A 20638-nucleotide genomic window follows, 5' to 3' on the forward strand; every position below is an offset into this window, starting at 1 on the left:
CAAAGATGTACATAGAGATTAGAGGAAGAAGAAAGAATGATAGAGGAGGAAGGGTGGGCAGAAGGTACCACGAGCCCTCTGTCCCACGCATCTATCCATAAGCAAGTGATCGCAAGGTTAATTGATTTTTTTTTTCTTTTTTCGTTTCTTAAAAATAATATTTTTATTAGACACATTTTAAATAATTTGAACATATTATTTTTGAACAAAAAATCCAAAAAATAAACTAATTGAAAAACGAACACTTTGGAGACTCAAATCGAGAAAGTGAAAGTAAAAGATAGACTAAACACTACTATTAGACTACATATAACTACAAAAATTCAGGACCGAAATATTCTTTTCATAAATAATCAGTCGCAAGATCGCATATATCTCGCGAGCTCTGTATGAGGTTTATGTATCAGATTGCTATGGAAAAAGACTTTACCATCCGTAAGCCTAACTGCCAATATTATTCTGTTTTCAAACTCTATGACAAAAATATATATATATATATATATATATATATAAGAATATGATACAAATGAACAATGAAACTGTTATTGGATAAATTGAAAATATGAAACCGTTCGTTTGTTTGAGTAAATAAATATTTACTTTTTTCATAATAAGAAGGGTGGTTTCTAAGAATAAAAAAAAACTCTCTAATAAAAAAAAAAAAAAAAAAAAAAAAAAAAAAAAAAAAAAAACTCTCTAAAGTTATAGTGATTACACCTCATCAAAAGTGTATGCGTCAATGAGAAAAATGCAATTATTGTCAAAGTGATTGTTGTTGTTTTAGTAGATACTCTAAAACTCATACCAGGCTTCGATCTACAACTCGGGCAAGTTGTTTATGATAGTTTTACCTTTTTGTAAACCGTTCGGGCCTTGAAGCCTAATAAATAATATATTTCTCTGCTGTACTAAAATAAATAATAAATTAATATTGTAATTCCATTTTTCTAAATGTAAATTTTCATCACTTTTCTTCCCATAAATACTAATTCTCTTATTCTCTGAGCGGGTGTTATAGAATAATGAATTTTAAAAAAATTTGATGTATTTTGGAATCTAACGTTATTCAATTAAGTATTTGAAAAAGTACATTAAAATCTGCTGTTATTAGATTTAATATTTGTTGGATGATTTTAAATCACTTGTAAAATCATTGTTATTCTATTTCCAATGAATTTGTTTCACTTTAGATTATAATGTATTTTACATCTAAAACATGAACAAACACAATCCTAACAATTTTTAAGTATTTCATATCTCTCACACTTCTCATAAGTATCTCTCCCCATCGATAACATCTGGTCATTTCGTCATTGTCGTCATCATCGTCATCGTCATCGTCTTCGTTGTCATCATCGTCAGTCATCGTCGTCGTCATCACCGTCATCAACGTCGACATCATCATCATCATCGTCACTGTCAGTTGAACTTGCCACCCTCAGTTCATCGACGATATGGGATTATACATAGATGGGAGGTACTGTTCACCATTAGTCTATTGAGGGTAAGGGAACACGCTGATGCAGAGCTCCAATGAACTACTACTCAAGCATAAGGACCAAAGTCAATAGAATCAAGATGCAGAGTTCTAAGATTGGTAAAGATAAAAACCTCTTCGAAATAGAATAGCAAGGTTGGCGATGATCTCTACCATGACAATCACGATCGTCAGTGGCGGATCCAGGAGAGTTTTGAACCTGGGGCACATATTATTAATATATCTAAAAATTAATACATAAGTATACTATATAATAAAAATATGCAGGTACATGGGGGCATCGAAGACACAAACTGCCGTTTAAACTAACAATAATCACTACCAATAGATCCAATAGATAATTATTGCACATAGTTACTAATAATACATAATAATCAGTGTGGGGCACGTGCCTCACCTACCTATATTGTAGATCCGCCACTGACGACCGTCCAATTGGCCATACTTCCAGCTGGCACCATTTATGTGATCTTCACCATGTATAGGGAAGAGAGGAAGCGTATGTCGATGTTCCAGATAAGCATCGCCACCACAGAGCTTAATTAAAATCTTTAATTTTGTAACAAATAGTTGACCACCTTATTAGATAAAAGTTTGTTATAGATTTTATCCTACAAATATTATACTATATTTATATATGCATTTATATATTTTTTAGATTGTCTGGTGCAAATGGTTGCTTAAAATTGAAAAAATGGATTGAACAAAATTGGATTCAATAATATTCAACTCATTCATCTCTAAAATAGTGGTTGAACAAGTTGAACACTTTTGTTGTAGGATTAATTTATTTTTCCAACTTTTTAAGTTGAACAGGCTGAATAAGTTTTTCCAACCTTTTCAACCTTTTCAATGCAAATGGTGAAAATTAGTTGAATAAATTTTTTTAACATGTTCAATCTCTTCAACCTTGCAACCATTTGCACCCTCTATTTGTATTACAAACGATCTTGCTGCTCTCTATCCTTCCACTTGTTGAACCTTCTTCACGATCTTGATGCCACTAAATTAGCTAACCTCATTCCACTCGCTGAACTTGGTGCCACTAAATTAGCCAACCTCATTCCACTAACTAAATCCTCTTAAGTATTTATTTTGTTATGAATTTACTGTTTAACATAAGGTTTTAATAATTTTATTAGTTTAATTACCAACTAAGGTAACATAACATTTTAATTTGGTTTTGATTCAAAAATTATATATTTTTTTATTTACCTTCAAAAAAAAAGTCCACTAGTAAATGACTTTCAAAACGATGAGTAAAGTTTTTCAAATCCACTAATGACATCCAAATCCACGTTCATTGCATTTACAAAATCATTGGACTCTGAAATCTACTAATATTTTAAATCCATTAAAAACCTTTGATGAATAACACCCCCTTAGTTAAACGGTATTTAAAATCTATATAATTTTCTATATTTCACTTCTATTTAAATATAATTTCTTTTTGGGATCATTTTTCATTTTGCCTAAATCAGAAAGACCAATTTTTTTTTAATTAAGTTCTTTTTGTTTTCAAAAACCTCAGATATTAAATAAAATAAATATTATATTGATATTTACATGTTTATCTATTGGATCATAAAACAGAAATAGACTTTATAAATAGAGTTTATAGACATTACAAAACAAAATAGACTTCAGAAATGGATAGTTATATTGATCTTTATAAATTATTAAAAATGATACATAGAATATATGAGATAACCAGAATACATAATAGAGAATTAAAGATGGATCTATTCAACTTCATGATTTTATTGTGTGGTGAATATTGTAGAAAAGTATGAAAATAATGACTTATAAGATGCTAATATAAAATAGACAATTGAGATAAATCTTTTAAAACATAAAAAAAAAAACAATGTAAGATATACATATTATACCAACTCTAAAATTAAAATTTATAATTAAGCTTTTAGAATGATATTTGAATTGATTTTTTTTAACGCATACAACAACAATAACAAGAAAAAGCACAAAAAAAAAAAAAAAATTTGAGAAATAGTGGAAGAGGATGAGAGATTGAAAGAACGAGAGATTAAGAGAATGAAAAAAATGAGAGACTAATAAAACGAAAAGTTTCATCATTCCAATTAGCCTTGGTAACTTAAAGAGAGAACACATCAGTCTCAATTTCTTCATTCTCAAATAGGCCTGGGCAAAAAAACCGGACCCAAAAACCCGAACCGGAATCGACCCGAAAATATGGACCCAAATCCGAACCCGGAACCGAACCAAAAACCGAATGGGTACCCGACATACCCGAAATAAAATCATATATAGAGAATATTAGTTATATATATTTTTTATATAACATAGTTATTCAAAGTTAAAAACTTAAAATTCAAAAATATTATTTTTTCCTAGATCAAAATAATGAAAGTACTCAAAATAATTAAAATTATATTGAAAATGTTTAGCTATATTTTTAAAAAAAATAAATTTTAAAAATTTTGTTTTAGTATTTAACATTAAAATTTCCGGATAATCAGGTAAAATTCAGGTTTTTAGGTTAAATTTCGGGTAATCGGGTACAAAATACTCGAATCCGAATGATATCCAATTTTTTCGGGTATTTATAGGTTCTAAAATTTTAGATCCGAACCGACCTGAACCCGATAAGACCCGAACCGAACTCGAACCGATATTTTCTGGTTACCCTATTGGATCCTAAACTCCTCTACCCGAAAAACCCGAACCCGACCCCAGTACCCGAATGCCCAGGACTATTCTCAAACCAAAGGAACCAAAAACATACATCAAACCACCACCGCAAATTAATCTACAAAATATTATTTCTTACTTACACCAGCTTTAGATTTGCAACAGTTGATCAAAGCACTCAATTCAGAACCCTTCTCCAAGAAACTCTACCGCATTCACCAAGACATCCTGCGTTTGTCTTTAGGTTTTGATTTTTGCACTTTCTCCTTTGTTAAACGAGAAAACAATCGGACAGCCCATTCGTTAGCTAAATCGGTTCTCCTTCCCACCCTGGTTTGTAACAATTGATTTAATCAAATTTCCGGTTTGACAACAAAAAAAAAATCCCCACTCCCTAATAAAAAGAGGACATGATAGAGCATTAAAAAAACTACGGGGTCAAAACTGCATAAATCCAAACCTATCACGTAAAATTTCCCTAGTGGGTCTTGATGTCGGAGTCTGAGAGAGCATGTGAAGCCCAACTAAAACGAGTCAGGAGGGTCTCTTTTGGGGTAAGCCGAGTCCGTCACGAACGTCTTCTTCGTCTCCAGCGATTCCTCTCTCTCACGTATCTCTAAAACTCTCCGGTTTGTTTTCCGTTCATCTCATCGGAAAATTTCCCGATTCGTTTCTATACCTTATTACTCTCTCTCTCTGTGATTTTGAGTAGATTTGGTTCCGTATGATTAGGGTTTGAAGGGAGGTGATTGTGGTGGTGCCTTTTGTTGTTCGTGGTTTTTTATTTCACTGTAAGTTAGAAATTGGGCTCCAGTTGATTTTTTTCCCTTAGGGTATTCTTCCTTGAGTTCTACAAATGTCAGAAGGTTCGAGACGGAGTAGGGTCACTATTACTCTAGGGCGTAGCGGTCAGGTACGTTTAAGGGTTTTTTTTTTGTTTGTTGTTCATCTCACTGTTTGTGTGTAAGCTAATTTTTCTGGTAGAACGAATGTGTTTAAAAACTCCCATTGATGTAATATGTGTTGTAAATAAGTTTGATTTGGTGCTCTTTTCGTGATGTTATCTGGCTTATGAGATGGATTTGGAATTCTGGAATTGAAATACGCAAATGTGTTGGTGTAGGATTAATGGGTTGAGTCTGAGAAAACTGCTTACTTGGTGGTAATTTCTTTTTGCAGGTTGTGAATCGAGATGCAAGTGATATAGATGCTGGTTATGAGTTGCCTAGAGTTGGGACCAAGCGGTCTGCTAAAGAAAGATTAGGGAATCAGTTAGATAGTTCTCTTTACGGAGGAAGCGAAGAAGTGGTCAGTAAAAGGTGTTTACTTTTTCCCTCTTATGTGTACTGCTGCATATTGAATGTCAGGATCTTCTTAATTTTGTTATGTTGCTCTTATTGTTTTTGAAATCTTGGACTTTTTGTTTGTTCACGGGGTTGTGAGTAATTGAGTATTTAGAACTCTGGAGGAACTAATGGGTTTTATGCTTTTTTGCTTAAGTTTTTAGGTTTAAAATTCTCTTGCTTGTTGCGGCAAAGGTGTTCACTAGATTAAAGTTTTTGCTCTTTCTTTGTTTATGCAGGCAAAGAGGGGAAGCAAGTTTAAGTGGAAATGGTATAGATGTGTGAATTACTGGATACACACTAGCATGTTTGCTGATTTCTGACCCACCACTCTTTGTTACTAAGATTTGCAGATCAGTCAAAATGATCTCCGATTCAAACTGCTGCAGAAAAACGCCCAGAGGCGAGCTCAGAGCAATGAAGGTAGCACTGTGGATCTTCGTGAAAAGCTCTCCAGGAGCGAGCAGCCTCCACGTAGCCTTGATACTCGACTACGTATGTCTGAGCTGAGGGATGTTCCTTTACCTTCACCAAGAACTGCTCGTGGTTCCTCTCAGATGATTTCATCAAGTAGTTCGTATGCTCCATGGGCCCTGGAAGATTTACGACAAAGGTCTCCAGAGAGATTTGTGGATACTTCCAGGGCTCCATCGCCTCCAAGAAATGATGGACGTATGATTGGGATTCCAAGGGCTCCATCGCCCCCAAGAAATGCTGGAAGGATAATTGGCAGTCCAAGGGATAGATCACCTCCAAGAAATGCTGGAAGGATTGGCAGTCCAAGGGGTAGATCACCTCTACGAAATGCTGGAAGGATTGGTAGTCCGAGGGATAGATCACCTCCAAGAAATGCTGGAAGGATTGGTAGTCCAAGGTATAGATCACCTCCAAGAAATGCTGGAAGGATTGGCAGTCCAAGGGATAGTTCACCTCCACGAAATGCTGGAAGGATTGGTAGTCCAAGGTATAGATCACCTCCACGAAATGCTGGAAGGATTGGTAGTCCAAGGTATAGTTCACCTCCACGAAATGCTGGAAGGATTGGCAGTCCAAGGGATAGATCACCTCCAAGAAATGCTGGAAGGAGAATTGACTCTCCAAGGGATCTATCATCACCGCCAAGGAGCACCAGAAGCTTCAGTAGTGCTTCTAGGGCTCTGTCCCCAGCTAGAAATGTGGGATGCTACATGGGATCTTCTATGGGGTTTTCCCCTCCTAGGAATCCTCGAAGCTACATGGGTTCTTCCAGGGGTTCTCCTCCACGTAGTAATATTGATGATTTTCATGGACGAAGCAGGATGCTTGATGATGTGAGAGCGCCGTATCCTGTTAGAGGTGTACTAAATGGTCAAGCCCCAGCAAGTGGTGCTCCTTTCGCGAGGCCAATGTTACCTCCTCCAGTCCCAAACCCACATCCGTTGCCTCCTTTGAGCCAGCTTCCTCCTTTTGGAAGTATGATGCAGAACAATCCCTTCTCTGTAAGATCTTTTATCTTCTTCTCAATTTGTGGATGAATTTTCTCTCTTTTTGCTCTTTCTAAACATTTTGTATGTACCTTGTAATTCTTAGACCCATAAACCTTTGTGATCAGATAGACTTTTATGCCTTGTTCTTATACATATGTTATATAATATGTCATGTATATCTGCTTGGTGCTACCACAGGTGGAAGAGCCTCTAACAGTTGATAGCTTTCTAAACTCAATTGGACTTGGAAAATACTCCCTTGCCTTTAAGAGAGAGGAAGTAAGTGTGCCATTATTTTCTTAACTTAGAGCTTTGCCAATTTGGCTTTTGTTCTTGTTTATGGTTTTTTCACTACTTTTCTTGTTGCCATTTCAATGTCCAGTAGATACAATCACACGTATAGATTGAATGAATATAATAATGAATCCGCTGAGATGATTAACTTGTTGTCTGAGCTCTGTTTCGTGGATAACAAACTTGACTAATATGATAACAGGTGGATATGACCACAATAAAACAGATGAAAGAAAGTGATCTTAAAGATCTCATCATACCAATGGTACTTTCTTTTGTTTTCTCATCGATCTAAAACGATTGGGATTGATCTGTTTTTTTAGCAGATTTCATGAACTTGGTATCATTATATTTGATGCAATGCAGGGTCCAAGGAAGAAGATCCTTCAAGCTATAGCGTCCCTTCCGACGCGGTAGCTAGGGAAAAAAACGGGTTTTGGCTTTCTGGCTGCTTCTCACTCTTTTTTGGTCTTGTTAGCCTCTATGGGGATCGAAACTATGATAATTTTTTGAGATCCAACCCGAAACTTTTCTCTCCGGATGATGATTGTAGGCAGCGGAACTTTTCTTATGTAATTCTTCTCTCTGTTATGGATTTTTGTTTTCTTTTTTTCTGGTATTACAAGATGTTAACCCAAGCAGCCTAATTGTGAAATGCGACGGTGTTTCGGTGTAATCCAAACACTCTTTTGGTTGGTGGTATACTGGTATATATAACCAACTGAATCTCAATCTGTTGTTTATGTTAACCATTCTAAGTCCAACTCCAATAATTCTCCTAGTATATTATTATATTTTTTTGGGCGTCAATTTATGTTAGTATTTAGACAATTAGGATTCCAAATATTTTGGTCACACGCTCTTTATTGTAAGTTGTAACCCTTAAAATTTCCCCGTGAAACGGCCATCGAGCAAGAATTGGAACAAAGTAATTTGATTTGGACTGTTATTGAGATTTTAGCAGCTGAGCAGTGAAAAGATGCGACCTTAAATTGCTTTAGATGCAGGAGACTAAACAAATGCAGATTTGAAATCGTTACAATTTGTGTGAAAGAGTGTGAAAGAATTGATAGCAAGAACAATTTTGTTAAAAGATCAATTATTGGTTATATGATTAACTACAATTCTATTGGTGGAAAATATGGGGAAATGGATTATATAGTAGAAGAAAAAAAGAGACAGTGAAACGACAGCGTAAGAGTAAAAAAGAAGGAAGTAGTTTAGGAGAAAGTCCCACATCGGGAAGCTGAGAGTTTCGTAGTAGTGAAAGGTGCGTATGAAAGAAGGGCTTGGTCCTCTGCTAACAAATCACGCAGCCATGTGGTGAGCACAAAGCGAACTATTCTTTCGCCTTTTACTAAAGAATACCGTGTGCTCTCTACGCTAAGTGGCATACGCCTATTTTTGGAGGGATCTGCCTACGGGTAGGCCCAACAATTGTTTAGTTGAAAAGTTTGAGCTTAATTTGATTAGTTGGTTACATTGAGCTCTCCTGCCATAGTTAGATATTATTAAATATTTTCCGTTTTTATCTTTTTAATTAACGGCAGATTTGTTGTGTGGGCATCTCCATATTTTATCGAATTCTAGTATTAAAACATGCTTACTAACTTCTATCAACCACTACACCAGTATAATAAATAAGCTCTTGAAGCTAATTCAGTTGTAATAGATATTTTTTATCTTTTATATTGACAAAATTTTATTTGGAAAAAAAGTTTGTTATCTATATATATACCTGAAGTTGCATCATATTTACAAGCATGCTATTAGCATTAATTATTAATTTGTTTTTTATTTAATTAATTAATATTAAGTTTTGATTTTAGAAAACAAGATTTTTCATTCTAATAAAATTTCCAAAACAATAGAACCACTCCTTTTCACTTTAAGTATTAAGTTTATAATTAATTTTATTAATATTAAGTTTCAATTTTCCAAAACAATAGGAATTAATTCTATAAACACACAAAATTTAATTGTATGTTATAGTTTCTATAATATAAAACAATAAACCTCAAACAAAATACTTTCTACACTAACTAATATATATCTATATTTGTAAGGTTGTACATTTTATAAAATACAAATTAAATATTAGTTATTAATATAGTTATAAATCTACAAAACAAATAACATTTTATTTTTATTAAAAAATAGGTCCGTGGTGTACCGCGGGTGAATATCTAATTGTTTACATTTGTTATTACCTTTAGAAAGTTTTTGTGTTTTTATTTAAAACGTAATTTTATTTTTCTTTATTATTTAAAACGTAATTATACAATTCTACAATAAACTACATAACTGCCAGATTTTTTAATATATGTATGATATAGTTAAAAGCAAATATGACAAACTCAAATCCTAAACCATTTTCCTTTTCTTTCACTGTCCTTCATGAAAGCGAATATATCTACATAGAATATGTCAATAATCGTAAAAAAAAAGAACAATATGGTATGTTGGACCAAATTTTTCTCGATCGAACGAAAATGTGTGTAGTCTGAGATCAACAAAATTACTTTATTTTTAATTTAAAAACTATCGCAAATGTGTTGCAGTCTGAAAACAGTACATGTTCGCTTCTAATACTCTAAAGATGGTACAAGTGTCCATGTCCATTGGTATGGTCCAAATTGTTCTCCTTTTCATGAATAGGTTATAATGTTATATGATGCAAGCAACCTTAATTTAGGACGTGAGTTTTTAATCAACTTCAATCCATTCAAATTCAAATCTTAGATGTTAAGTGAACCTAAACCTAAAAATATAAGTGGAAAGTTTAACAAAATTATCGACTAAATGAAAGAACGGTGACATTACAGAAAAACAAATATCTTTACTTATTATGCAAGATATCTACTAGCTATTATATACGAAATAGATGTTTGCACAAAGAATCGAAGAAGATCATTTTATCTTCTTTTAAGAGTCAGACTGTATTACCATTTTTGTTAAAACAACAATCACCAATGAATTTGAAGCAAAAAAAGAAAAGTACAATACTAAAATATACTAATTAACATGTATGTGTGTATAATTAATAATTCAAAATTGTGCAAAACATCCATCGCTATGTGGTGGACCCAAGAAAAAAAAATTGAAGGGGGTCAATTTTTTTAAAAACTGTTAAAATGTCAAAAAAAATTGTATTTTGTGTAATAGGGGAGAATCAAACTGCAGTTACGGGGTCAATCTAGGGGGAGACGAACCAACTGTGCTACTGATACTTGTGGACGGTGGAAATATGAAACAATGATCAGATGACAAGTTCATCGACATAAATAGTGTTTGAAGTCTTTAAATTAAATGAATAGAGTATGAGAGTTTTGATATTTTTTTATAAATTTTGATTTAAAATAAATTAAGAAAATAACGTTGGCTTTCTAGTTTTCTTTTTTTACAAATTGTGACCTTCTAAACATTTTTTTAATGAAATTATTGTGAAATTTTGTTACAACTCTCTCTCTCGTTTTGATATTGTGGTGATTGATTCATCTCTATGAATAGTCCTTTTCTGTTGAGATTCTTGTAACGTGAATCAGGATTATTTGTTTCAAGAACATTGGATCTTTGTGGATTCGATTGGAGTGAGTGTTGTTAGTTCAATTGATCTGTATTGTGGTTGTGAATTCGTTCTTTATCACTATATGAAAAAAAAACAAAAAAAAATAGAAACATCAACAGAGAGAATTTGGTACAAACCTAGGTGATTTTGAAAATTCATTTGATATTTTCACAGATTATTATATTTTTTAAAAGTAACAGGTAAAAAATTTCCACGATCTTTGTTAATGACATGTGCATGAATTAGCAAATGCAATAATCTAATATAGACTATAATCCGTAAGGTCTTGGCAAATAAATAAATTAATGACATAAAGTGATCTAAACAAAAATAGAAAACATAAAAGTCAAAAAAAAAAAAAAATATTAAGAGACCATGATAATAAATTTTTTAAAATAACTATACATGAATAAATGATCAGTCAAGCTGATGAAACCTCGATTTACATTCAACTATCATAAAGATTTATTAAAATAAGTTTTGAGCATTTAATCTTGATCTATTAAATGATGGAGTCATGCTGTGTATGGCTATAAGCGTAAATAAATTTGATCGATTAATATAGTTCCATTAATTGAATTAAGTAGAAATGTTATTTTAGAAAAATCAATAGAGGTTAATTAAGTAGAAATGTTATTTTAGGAAAATTTGTAGGAATTAATGTTGCAAGAAAAACAAATTAAATAAGATAAACTTCAAGGGGATAAAATAAAATGTATTTCAAAAATATTAATATAGATATTATTAATATTTATTTATTTTATACTATTGGGCCTAAATTATTTTAGTGGGCCTTTTAGTCATTTTCATCTGATCTGAGAGACTCTTTCCCAATGTCTTCTTCCTACTAAGACTGTTTTAGGGCATCGAACCAAAAAAAACCCCATTTCGTTGCCATTGCTCTGTTTCTGTAATCTGTGAGGTAGTAGTAGTAGTAGTACAGAGTCCTTAAAAAAGATGAGCTTATTACTCAGATTCAGGCAACATTTATCTCAAACCTCCTCAAGATTATCACTTCTTTCTCGAATCGGCGCTAACCGGAGTTATGCCCAACCGGCGAAGATCGAAGACGAAGAAGAAGAAGAGTTCGATCAGATAAAGCTCCCTACAGATTACGATCCAGCGACGTTTGATCCAACGGAGCACCGTAGTCCACCAACGGAGCGTGTGTTCAGACTCGTAGACGAGATCTCATCTCTGACGTTATCAGAAATCTCCGAGCTCGGTGCGATTATAATGAAGAAGAAATGTATGACGGAGCTACCAACTGTCGCCGTTATGAAACCTGGAGCAGGTGGTGCTGGGATCGTGAGTCAAAGCGGTGGTGGTGGAGCGAGTGAGGAAGCTAAAGTGGAGAAGACAGTGTTTGAGATAAAGTTGGAGTCTTTTGATGCGTCTGCTAAGATTAAGATTATAAAGGAGTTGAGGAGTTTTACTGATTTGGGTTTGAAAGAAGCTAAAGCATTGGTGGAGAAGACTCCTGCGATTTTGAAAGCTGGTTTGTCTAAAGAAGAAGGTGAGAAGATTGTTGAGAAGTTGAAAGCACTTGGTGCTAAAGTTGTTTTGGAATGAACAATCATCAATCTTGTTTTCTGAAGGTCTGTTGTTACAATCATCAATTTGTTTTCTCCTTTTGTTCCATTTATGAGCTCTCAAGATACAAACTGATTAAGGGGCTTTTATAAGGTCATAGGTTACACTTGCTTGTTCTTTCTCATTGCTAAATTGGTTTTGTTGAGAGATGAATCTTTTGCTAGTTCAAGATGTATCGCAAAAATAATAGAAGTGTAGACTTTGTTTTTAGTGTGTTATCCCCATGGCTTTGATCTTGACTCAGAATTCTTACTTCGTTCATTTCTAATCAAAGCTTATTGCTTTGGCTAAGGGTTACATATGTATATGTATGGGCATTCTAAAACACACTTTGATGCAAAAGACTGAAAAATAAATGATTGGGATTGAGAATGCTTTTCTCGGTAGTTTTTAAGTTGTTTAGATGATAACGAACAAACCCGAATCTCTATGTTTCTCGTATACCCGTATCTTGCCTCACTTAGTCACTTGATCATGTGCCTGTAAAGCACGAAGCTTTTGTTAGAAGTTCTAACCATAGAGGTGTGTAGTCAAGTTTGCTTGAGCATGAGTCTCCAACCTGATCACCCACTTTACTTTAATTGGATCTATACAGATGCATGCATGGCTTGGAATGCAGACATATGTTCAACATATGCTCTAGAATGTATGCAGTGTAAGTGTACTTCCCCTCAGGTGGCACACTACAAGTACGATCAGCATCCCGTTGATCCTTTCTTATGCCCCAAAAGATCCCAAAAATTTATCAATATTGGTGTGAGATATGTGAATCAAAATTAGATGCAAGTACATGGTTCTACACATTTGACTCTCGTATAGTCATTCTTCATGTCAACTGTTTGCTGCTATCTACTACATGACGCCCAATCATATTTTCACATGGAATGGTAAAGAGATTAGACTGCACGCAATTATGGTACAAAGCGACCATTTTGTGGTCACTGTGCTCTTCGTTGCGTAGAACCCTTGGTATTCAAGAGCCAAGATAGTTTCTTTTGCTCTTTCAAATGTATAAAATGTAACGAAAGGATGTAAAATGAGGGAACAAAGAAAGGAGTAAAATAAAGGAATGGGGTTCAAGACCAAGCTATCTCTGAGTGTTCTTGTTTTCAAAACACTTTACCAAAAATGTTACTAAGAATTAATGAAGCAGTGTTGTTCTTCCTTTACCACAGGAGCTCCAAGTCCTACCTTAAGATTTTTAAGGGGTTTCGAACAATTTGGCCTACCTTTTTTAGATCTTCCTGAAAAGAACGTTAAAGCAGGTGAAACCCCCTGCCTGGTTACCTGCTGTGTTAGTGTGTTTCAATATTTTTATGTCTGATAATGAAATCTACGCTGGTTGTTGTATCCTTAAGAAGAAGAGCAAGAAACAATAACATATCCTCATGTAACTTTTCATACTCTATTCTTGTTCCTCTCTTGATCTTGTAACACTTTTACAAGAACAGAACGAAGATGGCTCACTACTAGCAGTTGATAAAGATTATCACAACACAAAACTTGATCACATCATTCATCATTCGAGGTTGAGGCAACTTTTCCAGCATACTTGACTAAGACGCCGGTTAAGAGAGCCTTCTCCTTCACCTTTAACCTGTGAATCATAATTATAGATTTCAATCAGTTTAAGTAGAGATTCTACATTGTTAAACATTTCTTAGCAAGATTGTTATAATGCACTTTTTTACCTCTTCGAAGATCCTGGAATTTCTATCTTTGCACCCTTTTTAGCTTGCCCTTTCACAAAAGTCTTTTTCTTCTTCTTTTCCTTCTTCTTCCCTTCGACTCTAGCGGCTTTTGCTTCTGGTTTATCAAAGCCAGTTCCTCCACCAAAGAGTTTTTCTTTACCGAGAAGCTTCTGCTCCAGCATGCGGATTCTATCTACTCGAATTTCTTCTGAGGATGACATTGAACTGTTCAGAGGTTCAAGATTCTCTTCAGCAACGTCTTCTTCATCAGCGCTTTCGAGTTCATCATCCGAGTATGTTTCTGCTACAGCTTCCTCGGATTGTTCGTCATCCAAGCGTGTTTCTGCCACAGCTTCCTCGGATTTATTCGCCTGGAATGAAACTAAAGGTGTCTTTAATTCCTCATGTTCTCTAACCTCTCGCTTCACAACCTGTTTCTGTGACTTTAACTCGGTTTTCAAATCACGTCTCAGTTCTACAGGAGATTCTACGCTACCAGAGATACGATTTGGTTCATCTTCATCCACTTCCAGTTCATATACCTCTTCATCTGAATCATCAGATTCTTCCAATGAATCCACGAACGCCTCCTCTTCTTCAACAACATCATCAGCATCAGAAACTTCTTCTAAACCAGAATACGGAAGTTTCTGCACCTTGAAGCCGTTATCAAAGTATACTTCCTTTGACACTGACTCGTCTGAAGAAAACTCCACAACCTGACATTTGATTTGCTTTATAACCTTTCCAAATGCTAAGCTCTGTCCATTGAACTCTTTCACAAACCTAACATAAAAATCCAAACTTTTGCCTCAGTACCAAAAAGAACTAGAAATGCTAATTTACAAACATCACAAAAAAGTCTCGTACCTGTTTGCATCAGTCTCAGTTTTGAAATCAAGATGAGCAAATCCTTTACAAACGGGATCCTTAGTCTTCTTATTCCCAGACACAGCTGGTGTAATGCTCAAAACGCCACTTACTTCTTTAAACGCAACCTTAAGATCTCTATGAACATTCTTCTTCTTAGGAAGATTAGTCACACGAACACGAAACCCAACTTGAGTATCTTCTCCAGTTCCTATTTCAACACAACAACACCTTAAGATTGAGATTTCCAAACTACACAACTAAGAGTGTGAAAAAAAAGAAGAGTAAAGTTGAAACCTTTGATGAGAGTATCGTCACGCTTAAGCTGATGTGACTTGAGAGGATCGTTCTTAAGCTTATTGAGATTAGAAGCTTGAGCTTTCCAACTTTGTTCAATTTCGTCGAGCAACTTATCTTCAATTGAAGTTTCGTACTTTTTACCTGAACCAAATCCACGAGGCTTTCTCTCTAACCATCTCTTCATCTTATCCATTGGCAAAAACTCTCCTTCGTCTTCGTCTTCATCTTCATCTTCATCGAATTCATCCCAATCCTCATCATCTTCTGACTCCATACGAACGTAATCGCCAATTCCACGCTTGTTTACAGCGAATGAACGAAACCCATTACTCCTTTTCACAACGAGTGCTCTAAAACTCTGTTGAATTCGATGAGAAATTGAGATGGACAAAGACGTTGTAAATGAATGTGAAGAAGAAGCGAAGGAATTTATACGAGAAAGAGAATGAGAATGGAGCAAAACGGAATTGCAGAGTGGAGCTCCGTTCATGCTTTTGTGTTTTCGTTATCTTCTTCTTCTTCTTCGTCTTCGTCTCTCGCCGGAGAAGATGAAACAGCGTATTGGCAAACAAAGCGTTTTCACGGAAGTCCATTAATGGGCCTGTTGTGCCCCCACTAAAAGCCCAATAATTTGGAATACGGTCCATCAGGCCCATAAGTTTGTTTCGGTAATCATATGCCATCTAATATAGGAATACTCGAAAGGACTCAAAATTGACGTTGTTTATCTTTAATGAAATTGTCCTTAACAAAATTTCGGACAAGTTTTTCTTCTCTATTTAGGTTGTTGAAACATACCACATTCATCTTCAGACTTAAGATTATTAATTTGTCATTAATGAAATTCAAAATTGGACCTTTATACCTTTTTGATTAATTAAAAATTTTAAAAAGATTAATTTTCTTAATTATCTAATCTATATAATCATCAAAACATGTTTTCTATAAGTTATAAAACCCTAAAACCTGAAATAATGGGCTAAACCCAACCAAAATATACCGACTTCTTCGAAACCCTAAAATTATAGGTTATTTCTGGATTCCTTTTTCTATCAAAGCCCCTGCTTTCTAAATTTTCATAGGCTTCTCCTAATTGTTTCCATTCTACCAACGAATTTTCTATAATAATTCGCAAATCTAAATCGGCTAATTGTTCTCGGATAGCACCCGCCCCGAATATAAATAGGTGCAACCATAACCATTCTCCATAATTCGAAATCTTCAAAAAAAAAAACCCAAAATTACTCTCATGTTCTCGAATTTATATTTGTATTATAGCCTTGATGATCTTTTATATGGTTCTTCGTATTCGTGTTCGTGTTCTAATTATTCATATCCTCTTTTTGTAGTATTTGTTTGGAACGCAAGTTCAAGCATTACCAAAACTTTGTGTATGGTTTCTTTACTTCTTATATTATATTGAATATTTTTCTTGATTTATTTAAAGTTTTGTAAAACAAATTATACTAATTCTTATGTGTCAGGTGAGTTAGTAGATGGTCGTGATCTTAGTTCTATGTGCCCACACAAGAAAATTAGGTATTTTATTTTTTTGTATACCTAAACTTATTTCCTTTATACCTTGATGATGCTAAATTAAAAGTCTCATGTTTATAGTTACAGGAAAACTTCGGAAGATGCTAATATTAATGAGAGATGTTTGGTAATTGTAATAGTAAACTATTCTATCATCTTTATTGACATTTATTCATGTGTTTCTGGCTCTAATAAATAAATATAAATCAATAGGTAGAGGTGGCGAAGTCTATCAAACGTTTTTATTTGATTTATGCTTCCTCATCGTTGCTAAGAGGTATGTTGCTAAATTAAAAACTCTTTGGTTAATATTATAATTTTTTTCTAATGATTTAAATTAAAACATTATTTAGATGAATCTACCAATGATCGTATGGTGAAACTCAAGTATTGTTTAAAATTTTACAAGAAAGATTATTAGTATTATAAATTTTATTCAGAAATCATACTAATATTTTGTAGTTACTGTTTTTTTTTTGTAGAAATGCTATGATTGGTTCTAATAATATCCCAACATCTATGGTATAATCTTAATTAAATTATAATGTTATTGTTCAAAATTACCTACTCTTATTTTCTCGGATATAACATAAAAGATTGATTATTTAATCAACAGGTGAAAGATGCAAGGTCAGCAATACAACGTCTTATGGCTATTGCTCGGTAGTGGTTTATGTTAAAACAGCAGTCTTAACCCTAATTCTTTGATGAAATAATGTTCTAACGTTTGTTACTAATTGCTTAGTTTGGTATTATCACGGTAACAATTTGTGTTTAAAGGTCACCCTGATACTAATTCTTTTATAAAAACATGATACTAGCGTTTATTCGTAAATCTTTAACCCTAACCCTATTTTTTTGATATTATCTGCAGTGAAAGTATTTATCGCAAAGAATCTAAGTCGTTTCCTTTCAATTTAAGATACACGGTAATTACCTAAAATATATTCTTATTAGATTTTTATTATATCTTATCTAACATATTTTGTTATTTTAAAATAGTCTGCATATGGAAGGAAAAATAATTGGTGTCGTAGCAAATATTCTGGCGTGAAGCGAGTAGAGGAACATAATTTAGAGAATAGTATGATGAATGTTCTGAGATCTTATAATTACTGTTTTTTGGATATTGTTTTAGATGGATGAATATTTTATGAAATAATAATATTTCTATAAAGTTTATTTTTTTAATTTAAAAATTACGGTGCTTTATAATGTCGTTCTATAAATAAATGAGATGAGACGTGTAAATAATGAGAAATGTGCGTACCGAAATTAAATTAGTAGCAATACAATCGACCAAAAGCTAAAGTTCTTGATCATTATGTAAATTTTAATACGTCGTGAGATTGTATATTTAAAATTCCGAAATTGTATATATGAATGATAGAAGTAAACGAGTTAATTAATCGTATTAAGTATATGAAAATGGTTTATATATAACGTTTTCAGGCTGAATTTTAAAAAATGTAATAATTATCATTTTCAAGGTTGTTAATTTAAACTAATATTTACAATTTTTTGATGAAATATTAAAATTTATTAATTTAACGTTATGTTAAGTAGGGTGGATAAACTTAAGAAGTATTCCATATTCAAAACAGAACAGAATAAAGTGTATTATCACGATTAATGTAAAAATAGAAAATATAAATACGCATTAAAAGTCGTAATGATAAACATTAAGAAGTTTACTATTATCTCTAAAACAAAGGGAAGTGTAAAGATATTTATGTCTGGAGATCTATACAAATTATTTAAAAGATTTGGTAAACATATATTCTTAAATATCACTTATCAAAAAAATGTATATCTAATATATATTAAATTACACATATATATACGTCTATTCGACTCTTTTGACATTCAACCTAAATCAAAGAAGAAAACAAAAAACAGAAAACTATGGTTAGGTATAGCCTTTTCGATGATGTTTCGCGATTGAATTCATCGAAATATGAATGGAAGATTCATGTGAAGGTCTTGTGTTTGTGGGAAGAAAAAGGTCCATGTTTGGAGATGGATTTATCTGATATAAAGGTATTAACTTTATTCTAATAATAAGCTCATTATGTATTCCAAAAATAAAGCGTATATGCAATTATACCTGAAAGTTTTAATTTGCAAGCGTTGAGCATATTATTTTGACATATAAAATCATATTATCTGACAATTATTAATACTATGTTTTATTAGGGTGTAAAGGTCCAATGTTCCTTTCGTGGAGATGTTTATGATCGTTTTGTCTCCAAGTTCAACGTTGGTGATTGGCTTGATTTCGAAGACTCTAAGGTTGTCGAGCAGTATGGTTCATGTTTAGCTACCACACATCGTTACAAAATTGTTATTTTGTATAATACCAAAATCAAAGAGAATTCAATTGTTGGAGGGGAAGATTTCTATGATTTCGTCGATTTTAAACTCATTAATGATGGTATCCAATGTGAAGAATACTTAGTGGGTGAGGAATTATTTTCGTTATTTTAATATTAATTTCAATTATTGTTAGTAAATCTTTGTATTTGAACTAACTTTATTTTTATACAGACGTCATCGATGAGGTTGTCAATGTTGAGAAATCTGATGACGCAACACAAAGTGACAATATTCGTATGTTGTTTAAGTATTGTACTCGATTTGGTTCAGAAAAAAAAAAGAAAAACGCTTCGTATCATGATCATTCAGAAACAGATTGTACGGTCTTTGAAGAATCTGATGACGACAGTAATGTTGGAGATCAGGACGATTTTGATTATATACAAGAAGGAAGCGATGAAGAAGATGATGTTTCTTATGATATAATGGATGAAGAATATGATGATATTGATGAAGAAACTGATGATGAGGTCGAATACCAATCAAATAATAGTGATAACGATGATCATAATGAGGATAAATATATCCAAGATTTAGAGGAGGATGAAGAGAACAATGAGATATAAAGTTCTGAAGAAAATCTTGCAATAAATAGTAGAGCAGAGGATTACTCTATTAACCACAAAATATCTTTTGATCTACGTGATTTCAGGTGAATTATAATACTCTTATATATATATATATTATACATAATTATAATCTTGAATTATATTGAAACATAAAGTTTTAATTCTTGACATTTTAGTGGAATCCTAATAAGGTGTGAATTATTCAAAAGATCGGCTGCAAAATTCTATGATACTTATAAATCTTTCCGGGGTGATCGCTTAATTTGTGTTTTTCGATGGGGTGTTATTGAAGTTTTCCAAGGTATACATTCAATTTGATGATATTTATTGCTCAGTTTTGTTGATCAAATATTAAAGAATTATTTCTGTTTTAACTTTGCAGGAAAAAGAAGTATATCTTCTATAGTTTGTACGCAAATAATACTCAATCCGCAAATTCCAGAGGAGTCGAAAATGATGGAATTGTAAGATTATCATCTCTGTTCATGTTATATATTAGATGAAAATATTCTAGAAAATCGTTTATAAACTTTTTTCATGTATTAATTAACTAATTTATAGGAGACCAAGGAAGAGGACTTATTATGGATTTTAGGGGGTTTTAATTATTTTATATTCAAATGATAGATGGATACTAATTTTTTGAATTTAAATAAATGACAGTTTAAATTTATTTACATATATCGATTTATGGTTAAATTAACCATCAAATTATTCTTTTATCATTATTTTGGTAAAAATATCTACATATTAAACACTTAGAAGAAAATGTAAAGACAAAGACTTTCAAGTTTCCAATAAAGTTTCAACAAAAATCGTAACAAATATACGAAAGGCCAATGCATGCTAATAAAAAGATGTCAG

The 20638-nt window shown here is 33.0% G+C and overlaps 3 protein-coding genes and 1 non-coding gene across 5 annotated transcripts; 3 read left to right on the top strand and 1 right to left on the bottom strand.

The window, feature by feature from the left end:
* Positions 1–4483: 4483 nt before the first annotated feature.
* Positions 4484–8023, top strand: LOC104701660 (uncharacterized). Of its 2 annotated transcripts, XM_087459140.1 has the most exons (9): positions 4601–4797; positions 4901–5081; positions 5348–5487; positions 5751–5782; positions 5857–6092; positions 6155–6989; positions 7176–7256; positions 7474–7536; positions 7638–8023. In XM_087459140.1, coding segments are annotated over exons 5-9 (1032 nt in total). In that variant the 5' UTR covers positions 4601–4797; positions 4901–5081; positions 5348–5487; positions 5751–5782; positions 5857–6090; the 3' UTR covers positions 7689–8023. The 2 variants fall into 2 exon arrangements, with proteins under 2 accessions (XP_087315265.1, XP_087315266.1); XM_087459139.1 differs by having other exon boundaries at positions 4484–4797; positions 5857–6989.
* A 562-nt stretch (positions 8024–8585) lies between these two features.
* LOC147941589 (U5 spliceosomal RNA) lies at positions 8586–8701 on the top strand. Its single transcript, XR_015563041.1, has one exon. It is a non-coding gene; the product is annotated as a U5 spliceosomal RNA (small nuclear RNA).
* A 2986-nt stretch (positions 8702–11687) lies between these two features.
* On the top strand, positions 11688–13599 carry LOC104701661 (uncharacterized). Its single transcript, XM_010417397.3, has 2 exons — positions 11688–12437; positions 13028–13599. The coding sequence occupies exon 1, from the start codon at positions 11797–11799 to the stop codon at positions 12409–12411; it is 615 nt and encodes a 204-aa protein (XP_010415699.2). The 5' UTR covers positions 11688–11796; the 3' UTR covers positions 12412–12437; positions 13028–13599.
* Positions 13600–13793: 194 nt separating this feature from the next.
* On the bottom strand, positions 13794–15894 carry LOC104701662 (uncharacterized). The gene is made up of 4 exons (XM_010417398.3): positions 15291–15894; positions 14994–15204; positions 14124–14909; positions 13794–14029 (listed from the first exon to the last, which is right to left on the bottom strand). The coding sequence occupies exons 1-4, from the start codon at positions 15781–15783 to the stop codon at positions 13945–13947; spliced, it is 1575 nt and encodes a 524-aa protein (XP_010415700.1). The 5' UTR covers positions 15784–15894; the 3' UTR covers positions 13794–13944.
* Positions 15895–20638: the final 4744 nt, after the last annotated feature.

Source organism: Camelina sativa, chromosome 7 (assembly GCF_030686135.1).
Source record: "Camelina sativa cultivar CO46 ecotype springtype chromosome 7, ASM3068613v1".
Taxonomy (NCBI): Eukaryota; Viridiplantae; Streptophyta; class Magnoliopsida; order Brassicales; family Brassicaceae; genus Camelina; species Camelina sativa.